General features: G+C 36.3%; 1 protein-coding gene across 1 annotated transcript in view; it reads left to right on the forward strand.

Moving 5' to 3' along the window:
* CRYBG3 (crystallin beta-gamma domain containing 3) overlaps positions 1-12877 on the forward strand; it is a 64365-nt gene that overhangs the window by 38751 nt on the left and 12737 nt on the right. The window contains exons 13-16 of the mRNA XM_015887726.3: positions 5588-5730; positions 6462-6588; positions 7377-7409; positions 9649-9758. Coding sequence (XP_015743212.1) covers positions 5588-5730; positions 6462-6588; positions 7377-7409; positions 9649-9758 — 413 coding nt within the window. The remainder of the gene's footprint in view (positions 1-5587; positions 5731-6461; positions 6589-7376; positions 7410-9648; positions 9759-12877) is intronic.

The following is a 12877-nucleotide window of genomic DNA, read 5'->3' on the forward strand; positions in this document are numbered from 1 at the left end:
TGATCTAGCACTAGGTCAGCATCTCCAGTGTATTTTGATGTTCTTCCCAAGACTAAAGTTACCCATTTTCTTTTGTTAAATTATTTTGTTGTTCTTATGAATAAAATGATTCATTTATCTTGTTCATTCAAAAAGAAGGGTTAACACCCTGAAAAGTGTTTGTTGAATAAAAATCCTGGCCCTATACATGGTATAAGGTAGGTTTATTTCTCCCACTTTCAGTGTTTCACACCAAATTTAGTCCTAAGTATGATGCATACCAAGTTGGGTTTTGCGACCAATGGCTATGATGGTTTTATTACCATTTTTACATCCTGAATTGTATGTAGTTCTGCAGTAATTTAATAATTGATCCTCAATTTAATTTCTGCCGTATCTATTTTATACAACAGTGTTCTTATATTCTTGATTAGCTTGAGGGTTTGTTTGTTTTTTTGCATTTTAGATTTAGATCCCCAGTCTCTATCTTTCAGTATTTCTCTGCTATAATTATTAGAAATAGTATACTTGTCCACATGTTAGAGAGTAGATATAGCTATCAAGCTGCTTAACTCTGCTATAATGTATTTGCCTATGCGCATACAGTACTGTGCAAAAGTTTTAGGCAGGTGTGAAAAAATGCTGTAAAGTAAGAAAGCTTTCAAAAATATATACAGTGGTACCTCTATTTACAAACTTAATCAGTTCCGTGACTCTGATCGCAAGTCGAGTTGGTCGCAAGTCGAAGTAAATTTTCCCATAAGGTTCAATGTAATTACCGTTAATCCGTTCTGGCGTCCGCGGACCACGCAGCAGGGCGGACAAATGGCCACAGACCACGTGTCAGGGGCGGAAAAATGGCTGTGGACCACATGGAACGGGCAGAAAATGACCGCATACCACGTGGAACGGGCAAAAAATGGCCGCGGATCCGGTTCGTAAGTCGAGGCGAGTTCGTAAGTAGAGGTAAATTTTTGGGGCTGGAGCTGGTCGTATCTCGAAATTTTCGTAAGTAGGGGCGTTCGTAAGTAGAGGTACCACTGTATTGTAATTGTTTATGTTTATCAATTTACAAAATGCAAAGTGAGCGAACAGAAGAGAAATCCAAATCAAATCAATATTTGGTGTGACCACCCTTTGCCTTCAAAACAGCAGCAATTCTTCTAGGTACACTTGCACACAGTTTTTGAAGAAACTCGGCAGGTAGGTCGTTCCAAACATCTTGGAGAACTAACCACAGATCTCCTGTGGATGTAGGCTGCCTCAAATCCTTCTATCTCTTCATGTAATCCCAGACAGACTCGATGATGTTGAGATCAGGGCTCTGTGGGGGCCAAACCATCACTTCCGGGACTCCTTGTTCTTCTTTACACTGCAGATAGTTCTTAATGACATTGGCTGTATGTTTGGGGTCATTGTCCTGCTGCAGAATAAATTTGGGGCCAGTCACATGCCTCCCTGATGGTATGGCATGATGGATAAGTATCTACTTATATTTCTCAGCATTGAGGACACCATTGATCCTGACCAACTCCATTTGCAGAAATGCAGCCCCAAACTTGCAAGGAACCTCCACCATGCTTCACTGTTGCCTGCAGATACTCATTATTGTACCGCTCTCCAGCCCTTCAGCAAACAAACTGCCTCCTGCTACAGCCAAAGATTTCAAATTTTGACTCATCAGTCCAGAGCACCTGCTGCCATTTTTCTGCACCCTAGTTCCTATGTTTTCATGCATAGTTGAGTCGCTTAGCCTTGTTTCCACATCAGAAGTATGGCTTTTTGGCCACAATTCTTCCATGAAGACCACTTCTGGCCAGACTTCTCCAGACAGTAGATGGGTGTACCTGGGTCCCACTAGTTTCTGCCAGTTCTGTGCTGATGGCACTGCTGGACATCTTCCGATGTTGAAGGGAAGTAAGCATGATGTGTCTTCCATCTGCTGCATTAAGTTTCCTTGGCTGACCACTGCATCTACAGTCCTCAACATTGCCCATTTCTTTATGCTTCTTCAAAAGAACTTGAACAGCACATCTTGAAACCCAGTCTGCTTTGAAATTTTTGCCTGGGAGAGACCTTGCTGATGCAGTATAACTACCTTGTGTGTTGTTGCTGTGCTCAGTCTTGCCATGGGGTATGACCTGTGACATGAAACTGTCTTCCACAACCTCACCTTAGTAGCAGAGTTTGGCTGTTCGTCACCTAGTTTTAAGCCTCCTACACAGCTGTTTCTGTTTCAGTTAATGACTGTGTTTCAACCTACATATGAAATTGATGATCATTATCACCTGCTTGATATAATTGGTTAATTATACACCTGACTCTAATCATACAAGATCCCTGACTTAGTGCAAGTGTACAAAGTGTGCAAGTGTAAGAATTAATGGTGGTTTGAAGCCAAAGGGTAGTCACACCAAATATTAATTTGATTTAGATTTCTCTTCTGTTCGCTCACTTTGCATTTTGTAAATTGATAAACATAAACAGTTACAATATATATTTTTGAAAGCATTGTTACATTACAGCATTTTTTCACAATGCTGCCTAAAACTTTTGCACAGTACTGTATGTGTAAAATAATGAAATAAATACATAAACATCTGATAAGTGTTTATGGAAGCTTGAAGATCATAGTATTTATCCTGCAAAACTTCAATGGAAAGAATTCATATAATATGGAAAGAGAAAATAATCTGTCAAGGGTTTTTTGCATTATTATTACTATTGTTGTTGTTGTTACTGTTATATATTCATGTTCCTTATCACTTGCAAAAATGACTTTTACTTTGTTGGAATCTTATTTTACACATACTTTAGGGGCCAAACTTCAGTTCTAGTGTATTCCTAACCAGTACCCCACCACCAATCCATTAGTCTTTACTATATCTAAAGGTTCAGTTATCCATCTATTACAGATAGTGTTTCTCCCAGAAATTGACCCCCCAGTCTGTTCCCTCAAGGGACCAAAGATTCAGCTATACCAGCTGCATTTAAAGGATATTTCTGTCTTGAAACAAAGAGAATTCCAATTCTTTTGCATGTAGAATTTAAACATTTTCATGTACATCTGCACTTATTTATGAGTGATATTTTTTTAAAACGTTACCAATACTGACAAGTGATTAATTGTGTTAGTACTGAATGAATTTATATTTTAACCTTCTGATACAAGGAAGATGATATGCAATAAGATAGATAAGCTACTTCATATATATTGGTAACATAAACTGTAAAACAGGGCATCTGAATGTGGTGCACCTCTAACTTCTAAATATTTCAGTAATGCACACATTCAGACACAAACTTCAATCTGCATTTTCTCTGTTTAGATAAACTGTATGGCCCTTTGCCCACCCAGTGTGAATCACCTTGAATGCAAAATAGCATGAATGCACATTCAGATATTCATCAGGCTCATAGCCCATGTCATAGTGTCAATATGTCTGTATTTCTGGTTTCCTTGATCAGGGTACAGACTTGGAAAGTCACATCACATTTAAATGTAGAGTGGAAAGGCATGCTAGCAGAAATGAAAGTTGTTTCTTGATAAATGAATTTATGAATATCCTGGTTGGAGAGTCAGCAGAAAATCCAGGAAAAATATAGCTTAATGCATGATACATTCCGTAGAGAAAATAGTTATTTGTGCTGTGTATAGCTCTTTTTGAGACAGCTTGACATTCCCATTTTTCTTACAAAGCATGAAGAATAAGTTCACACACTGAACCTAACCTGCTAAGGATTTCTCAGATACCTGAATTAAGCCCCTGTAAATGCAGAGTTGTGAATGCAGTTTTTCTTGTAATAATAAAAAAGTTGCAATCCCTTCATCACTCATTTGTGCATAGATATACTTGCATGTCTTCAAGTAAGTCACTTAAAAATATATTTGTATTCAAAGTTCAATATAAAAGTTTTTATCACTGAATTCAAATAAAGGAAAAGGAATACCACTTGAAAATGAAGTTTGAAACATGTAGCAATGATAAATTAAAATGGATTTGTGCATATACAGTGATGCTTAGAAGTTTGTGAACCCTCTTGAATTTTCAGTATTTCTACATAAATAAGACCTAAAATGATCTGTTTTCCACACAGGTCATAAAACTAGATAAAGAGAACCCAGTTAAACAAATGAGTTAAAAACATTTTACTTGTTCATTTATTTATTGAGGAAAATGATCCAAAGGAACATATTTGTGCATGGCAAAAGTATGTGAACCTTTGCTTTCAGTAACTGGTGTGCCCCCCCTTCCCAGAAGCAATCACTGAAACTAAATGTTTCCATTAACTGTTGACCAGTCCTGCACATTGGCTTGGAAGAATTTTAGCCCATTTCTTCTTACAGAACAATTTAAACTCAGGGATATTAGTGGGCTTCCTTGCATGAATTGCCCATTTCAGGTCCTTCCACAATATTTCTATAGGATTAAAGTCAGGACTTTGACTCGGCGATTCCAAAACATTAAATTTCTTCTGCTTAAACCATTCTTTGGTTGAACAAATTGTGTGTTTTGGATTGTTGTCTTGCTGCATGACCCACTTTCTCTTGAGCTTCAGTTCACGGTCAGATACATTTTCCTGTAGAATTTGCTGGTACAATTCAGAATTCATAGTTCCATCAATGATGTCAAGCCGTCCTGGTCCAGAGGCAGCAAAACAGGCCCAAACCATGATATGCTCCATTTTTACATAATCTGCCTAACAGTGGACTGATAAAGTTCAAACTCTTTGGAAATAGCATTGTATCCTTTTCCAGCCTGGTGAGCATCAACAATTGTTTTTTTGGAGGTCGTCAGAAATCTCCTTCATTCAAGCCATGAGACACTTCCACATACCTGTGTTGTGAAGGTCAGACTTTGATCATGAATACCCAGAATTCTATTCCTCCCACACTCACACCTCATAATCATCTCATTGATTGAAACACCTGACTCTAATCTCCCCTTCAAATGAACTAATAATCCTAAGGTTCACAACTTTTGCCACACACAAATATGTCCCTTTGGATCATTTTCCTTAATATATAAATGAACAAATATGTTTTTGACTGGGTTTAACTGGGTACTCTTTATCTAGTTTTAGGATTTGTGTGAAGAATATATGTTTTAGGTCATATTTATGCAGAAATATTTAAAATTCAAATGGGTTCACAAACTTTTAAGCATCACTGTATTTAAACATTTTATGAAGAGGAAAGTTGGAGACAATTACAGAGTACTTTGTTTAGATGCTGGGTTAAAAGAAAAAGATTGATGTAAAAATGTAATTTATGTAAAAAAGCAGCATTATTAAAGTTTCATTATTCAACTACAAATAATTGTAATCATTTGTTTATTATAACTTTCCCTGGATAGAGGAATTTATATTAGCTTTGGATGGGTCTGGAGGTTGTAATAATGAATAGAAATATACATACTGAATTGGTATATGCCAGGACCTTGGCCAGAACAGACCAAATAATTTGATGAAAATATAACTCTATACATTTATTATCTGAAGAATTTTGTAGATACATAAATAACAGCATTATGTACTAAAAATAGATAAAAGGTTTTAAAAAACTTTCTTATATGTAATGTTACTAATTTTAATTTTTAAATTCCAGAACTTTATGGAATCTGAAGTAACACTTTTCGAAACTGATGAGGAAAATGGAAAAATACTGGATGTTGTAAATCAAGAAATTCCTGATTTGGAATGGGCAGGGTTTGGCCTAGTGACTAGATCAGTTAATGTGAAAAGTGGAGTGTAAGTTGGATTTCAAATCTTGGTGCAGTACGAAATCCCTGAATTCTCTATTTTATCATTTCTTTTCAGTCTTAACTCCATAGAAAAGTTAAATGAAAAGTTATAAGTAATTAAAGGTACAGTTTCTTCAGTCAAGCTTGACTTCTAGCGGCTATATGGACATAACCACACAGTTTGTTTGCTAAGGGTACAAAGTGGTTTGCTACTGTCTTCTGCAGGAATATTTTTCAACTTCCCATTCTAATCTAAATGGATTACTTCGGATGTGGAGTGGGGGATGCCTCTCATCCAGGCCTGGAAACACCTTATATATCATAGAAGCACCATGTACAGGATGTGTTATATTTCAGTAAAGTCTTCTCAAGTGTAGCTTGGCTCCTGGTGACTACATGAACATGTCATGTTGTTTTCTTGGTAACACTAAGGAATTGATTTGTCACAAACAATGGGTTGTGTCTTCAACTTTCCAGTCTGGACCCCTGAGATTCATATTACATTATGCCTAGAGAGCCAGAATTGGGATGGATCAGCCATTCCTTTTCCAAGATGAAATAAGAGTTTAGCAAGGAACTTTTATGGGCAACCTGGGTAAAGCTTTAATGAGATGCATTTAAAACCTTTTTTTAAAATCCATGAACAGATGAAGAATTCAGTGTTCTTTTAGAGCGTTTTATGGATTACTAATATATATTTGACTTGTCTTAAAAATTTCTGTTGTGTGTTATATCTAGGTGGGTTGCTTATCAACAGAAGTACTTCTGTGGAGAACAGTATATATTGGAGAAAGGAAAATATAAGTGTTTTTTGGACTGGGGTGGCCCTAGTGAAACTATTACGTCAATTCGGCCCATTAAATTGGTAAGCTATCACAATTGCTGAAAAAAGGTATGCAATCAACTAAAAGTTATTTCATAGTAATATTTGTAAACCAATAAAACAAATATTTTATCACAATCAGTGCTGAAGAGTTAAAACTGTCCCATACAAACATAAACTCTTTGTGCTATGCATGAAATTCTGGTTTCCTATTCTTTTAAATGTATTTACAATATATTCCTGTAAATCTGTTAGGATTTTTATTATTGCTTCCTAACTTCGTGAAACTAAAAAAATATCCACAATTAATAAGTTACTATGGAGACATTTTAAAGAAGAGAAAACATAAATTTGTAACAAGGTTCATACAAAAAGCATTATTTGAAATAGAATAAAACATATAAACTTGTACCCAAGGATATGTATGAATCCATCTTTATGTTCTGTTTATAGAAATCCATTTAAATAGGAAGCTGTTTGAAATACAGTCAGCTAAGTCAGCTTATAAAAGGCATATTCATTTTCTCAGTTATCCTAGCTAACTGTAATTCAAACAGCTTCCAACTCATTTTTTTATCTATGAAGTCAGCTTCAATTATTTTAAATGTACTTGAAACATTCTTAATTCCTCAGTATTTAGAGAACCTTCACAAAGCCATTAATAGCTATGGCAGCAAAATACTCTCTTAGCCCACCAGGAATATGCAATAAAGATTTGATTGGAAAATGTTCAAGCTTGATCTTTTTGAGCTGTTCTCTCTGGAAGCTTAGGATTTCTTTAATAACATACTCCTGTGTGTATTTTGCATATACTTTTTTTCTTTTTGCAGGAACCATTGGGAGATCATCAACCCATACACTGGGTAAGTTCTTGTAATAAAGTATTACTCATTGTGGTGAAGGGAAAACACCAACCTCATTGTGAGTAAGCCACAGCAGAGTATGAATGTGCTGGAAAGCCTTGGAGGGAAGGAAGGGGACAGAGAATACTCAACTAAGGACTTGCTTATATGCTCACAGCTGAGGATGCAAGACTTACTGAGACTGTTGGTACAAGAGCAGGAGAACAAGCCTCAAGCTGCTGCTGTCTGTTCAGTTTACTTCCTTGGCTAGATGTTGAATTTTGAATATTACTTTGAGTTCTTGGCTTGGACTGCTAAGGAGCAGTGGAATAGATCCCATTGCAGCCATTCTGTAAGCCATGATGTACCTGCAAGAGGCTCAGGATGACGAAGAACAATGCTGGTGGGACAAGCATACCGAGATCATCAGGAAAGTTTTGCCAGAGAGGAAAGAGCCTGCTATGAGCAAAGGCATCAGAAGCAGGTGTCAGCTATTTTGGAGCTCTGCAGACAGGATATCTTTGCCTTTCTCAAATTAGAGGAGAGTCCTCAAGAAGCCTTGAACTGGATCAGAGAGCTTGCCAGGAAATGGCTGTTTCCTGAAATATTTAATTAAATACAGACTTCCCAAGAAGTGTTTGAGTATATAGTCTTAGAGCAGTTTGTTACTATCCTGCTTGAAGCAGTATACTGCTGGGTTCTAAAACACCAACTGGACAGGTGGAGCCATTTTGTTAAATGAATCTCTGTAAGTTTATCTCTAGGCCCCACTGAATCCAAAACTATGGTTTAAGTCCATCTGAAAATTGTAGGATATGAATTTGATTAAGATAACTATATCTGAATTCTAAAGTCTTGGTATGACTAACATATTTGTTATTCTTTTGTGGTATAGTATCTAGCTATATTCTGCTATTATTTTTTTCTTAGCTACAATTTATTAATTTATTAATATTGGAAAGTGGTATGCAGAAATTTCAAAGTTGAAATGTTTCAAATTTCAAACACCCTGTTTCAGGTTCAAAACAGTTTGAACTAAAAGAGGTTTGTTGCAGTTTTATCTGTACCAGAAGTGTTTTGAATTCAAAATGGAACTATTTCAAACTCAGGATGTTTTCAGTATGGTTAGAATGGATTGGAACATTTCTCATGCAGTTTGTACAGTACATTTCACATGCAAAATGTTTCAAATATGAAACATTCTTGCACATCCTAATTTTGGAGGTTTCTTCTCTAAAAATAACTTTTTTAAATGTTATGTTTTATTAATAATTTTTTCTTTTCAACTATAGAGTTTCCTCCCCATTGTAAATGTGGAGGACATTTACAATATCCAAGGATATCAGGCACTTTCATGGTCCATAGATGCATTCTAAGAATTTCTAAAAAGAAACCACCCTTGAGTTTCCTTTTATAGAGGAATTGTCTTGCCTTCTTTTCTGGATGGGCCATGTATTCAGAACAGTCTTAAATTCCACTACCTACTAGACTTGTGAGAAAATGGGATAGTTGAAAGTCCTTTTTTGTTTGTTTGATGTTCTTGCCACTATGGATAGAAGACAAGAATTTTCTTCTGTCAAGCACCCAGAAGTGCTGCATTACCAACTTTATTAGAACTTGGCTTGAACATGTCTACTATTTCTTAATTATAGCATTTACTATTTTCATCAGAATGACAAAAGCAGCATTGTAGCATTCTGCTGCAAGGCACACCTCTTTTGTATGTGTGTGCAAACATTACAACAGATATACAAAAGTGATGTTGCTTTCATCATTCTGCCCCCCCTTGCGTCCTCCTCCGTGGCTGCCACTGGATTTACTGAATCATGTCATAGTTTCTAACAGCAAAAGTCTTGCACATTCTACCAATTTTTAGGCCAGGCATATATGTTGCTGACAAATAGCTTCCTAGAAAACATTAATATCTTCTGAGTCATACCTGGAATATCTAAACCTTAATTAGCAATAATATATCACAATTTTTGCATTTTAGTAAATTCAGACAAAAATAGTCATGCAAGCTGTTGCGTCAACATGAGCATACTTGTTAACGACCCTCTTGGCAGAATCATATATGGAAGATTGATTGATTTACCACATTTCTATCCTGCCACGATCCACTCACAGCTTACATAAAATATAACTTGTTATACTTCAGTTGATTAAGCAATGTCTGAAAAAAGCTCTTACAATACATAGTTTGTTTTCTAGCTGCTTCTTATACATTAATTTTTTATTTCAGTGTTTTGCTTCTTTACAGATCAAAGCTTTCGATAATATACACTTTCAGGGATCATGTATTGATTTTACAACGGAAGTTGCTGATTTCACATCATTCATGCCACGCTCATTTAAGGTTTTACGGGGATGGTGAGCTGATTTAAGCATACTTTTTAAAGCATTTTGAAAAACTATTTTAATCTAGTTCTGCGATTTAGTTCTTATCCGTTTTTAAATTGTTTTGAAAACTGTTTCTCTCTTAAAATAGAAAGAACTGTTAACTCATTTATACAGTTGTTCTTGCATGCAGTTAAATTTGTACCAAGTTTAAGAAGCAGACTGTGTAGTCTTATATATGACCGCTAGTACAAAGCCTAAGCCATAATCAGGCCTGGTGTAACACATAATGTGGTCAGACAGATTGTTAGGCATAACAGAATTTGGTGTTGTCACCACTAGTGCCTTCTGCCTAAACACCGGATTATTTGGTTGATTGATTATGTGCTAAATATGTGCCAATATATCCCTCACTGCTGTAATTGAGTCTGTCCATCTTGCTGCTGGTTGTCATCTTTCCTTCATTTTTCCCAATGTTATGGACTTCTCAAGGAAGCTGGGTCTTTGCATAATGTCTCTAAAATATGATGATTTAAGCCTGTTCATTTGTGCCACTTGTTTTCTTGGCTATCCATAGGGTATTCTCAGGAATCTTCTTCAACAACGAAGTTCAGAAGTGTCAGTATTCTTTTTATCTTGTTTCTTCAAAAAACTTTCACTTCCATAGACTGTCCGAGGGAAAATCATTACCAACACAATTCTGATCTTTGTAGGCATACATCATAGTATATGAATATCTTTTATAAGGCCTTCATTGCTATCCTACCAAATGCTAGTGTGCAAAATATTTCTTGCTTGCTGATTCCTTTATTGTTGATAGTTGGTCCTAAAAAGCAGACACTACCCAGCATTTTAATATTTTCATTGTCAATTCTAAAACTGGTAGCTGTATCTGTTGTCATTAGCTTCCTCTTCTTTATATTTAATCATATTTTCATTGTGCTCCTTTACTTACTAGAGCTTGCAGATGATTTGCATTTTCAGCTATCAGAGGAGTGTCATCAGCATAGCTGATGATGTTTTAATTTAAAACCACATTCATCTTCTTCCACTCCAGCTGCCCTCAGTGTAGATTCAGCACATAGGTTGAATAAATAAGGAGAGAGTGTACAGCCTTGCCAACCTAAAGCCAGTGTCTTTCACCATGTTCCATCCAGATTGTGGCTTCCTATACTGTTATAGGTTACACATGAAGACAGTGAGATGTTCTGGAATTGCCATTTCCCCAAGTACATTCCACAGCTTGAAGGTTTTTCTATAATCAATGAAGCACATATTGACTTATTTTTAGTATTGTTTGGGTTTCTCAGTTACCCAGCTGAATCAGCAATAATGTTCCTCAGTCTTTTCTAAAGCCAGTCTAAACATCTAAAATCTCTCTTTCCATGTAGGGCCCTAACCTGTGTAGGATGATCATAAGCATTATTTTACTAGCATGTGAAAGTAAAGATATTGTATGCTAATTTGCACATTCTGTTAAACCTTTTTATGGCATTAATATGTAGACTGACCTCTTCCAATCTGTTGGCCACTGTGTCATTTTCCAGATTTGCTGGCACAGTTTGCACTGCAGATTCTTCTTCTGTTCCTTACCATATTTCAGTAGGTATTCCATCAATTCCTGCAACCTCTGACCTAGTAAAGGCCAGAGTGCTTAACTGTCTTCATTTTCTAATACTAGAGGTTCTTGTAACCAAAGAATATCTTCTAAGGTGCCTTAGAAGTTGACATATCTGCCATACAGAATTTGTTGTTCTTGAAATCAGTTATTGAAACTTCTTTGAACCAATTATTGCATCAATAATATAGTCAATTTGACTTCTCTGTACTCCATCTAGTGATGTCCATATATATAGGCATTATTTTGGTTGGATGAAGACTGTGTTAGCAATGAAGAAATAATTGGTTTGTCAGAAACTTGTAAGTCGTTCTGCTTTCTTTCCAGTCTAACTACATTTTCCTCCTTACTATTTCCAACTTTGGCATTCTGGTCTTCAACCACTAACAACTTGCTTGCATATTCTATCAATTCAGATTTAACTTGACTATAAAACTCATTAACCTTCTCTTCTTCTGCATCAGTGGTTGGATCATAAATTTGGATAACTATTGTATTAAAGGGTCGTCTGCAAAGTCTAACTGATATTATTTAGTCATTGACTGGATTGTACCTAAGTACTATCTTTGCTATATCCTTCCTGACTTTGAAAACAACACCATTCCTTCTTTATGTGTTGTGTCCTGCGCAGTAAACAGTATGATCTTCTGACTGAAAGTGTCCAGTTCCAGTCCATTTCAATTTGCTGATGCCTAAGATGTCAGTTTGTAGTCATTTCATTTTATCTTTCACTGTGTTGAGCTTGCCTGTGTTCATGCTTCTTACGTTCCATGTTCCTACTGTAATTCTATCTTTGCAGCTTTGGATTTTCTTTTCCTGTATGTCAGTGTCAGCAACTAGATGTCCCAAAGGCTTTAATTGAGCCACATCGTAAATACCATTAGTACTCCAAAAGATCTTTCGCTCTTCCTCAGTGGCATGTTGAGTGCCATCCGACTTGAGGAGCCCATCATCCAGCACTATATCATCAACCATTTTATATTTTCTATCCATGTGGTTTTTGTGATAAAATACAGAAATTGTCTTCTGCATGTAATAAGAAATTTAAGTGAAGTGATCATCTGCCTCTAGCATCTTCCTGTATCACTGCTGCCCAATATAGGTGCCTGCTTGCCTTAGCTGGGCAGTTGGGGTGACCTTCAGGCCTTGGGTGACCCTGCTGGATTTTCTTTTCCTGTATGTCAACATCAGCAACTAGATGTCCCAAAAGCTTTAATCTAGCCACATGATAAACACCATTAGTACTCCGAACTAATGGTGTTTATAATGTGGCATACATTCTCAGCATTATTTGCTCATCTGTTCCAGGAACAGCATACACACACACACTGCCACAATGAGGCATCTTTTTATTTTTATTCTTTCCAACCTAGCATACTGTTAGATTTTTTTTTTTAGATATGTTTATCCTGCCTTTATTATTTTTATAAATATCTCAAGTGGCAAACATACTTAATACTCCTTCTTCCTCCTATTTTCCCCACAACAACAACCCTGTGAAGTGAGTTGGGCTGACAGAGAGTGACTGGGCTGA

The sequence above is a fragment of the Python bivittatus genome, unplaced genomic scaffold (assembly GCF_059951505.1).
Source record: "Python bivittatus isolate LINGU-HERP-01145 unplaced genomic scaffold, Pbiv_v1 ctg000350_np1212, whole genome shotgun sequence".
Lineage (NCBI taxonomy): Eukaryota > Metazoa > Chordata > Lepidosauria > Squamata > Pythonidae > Python > Python bivittatus.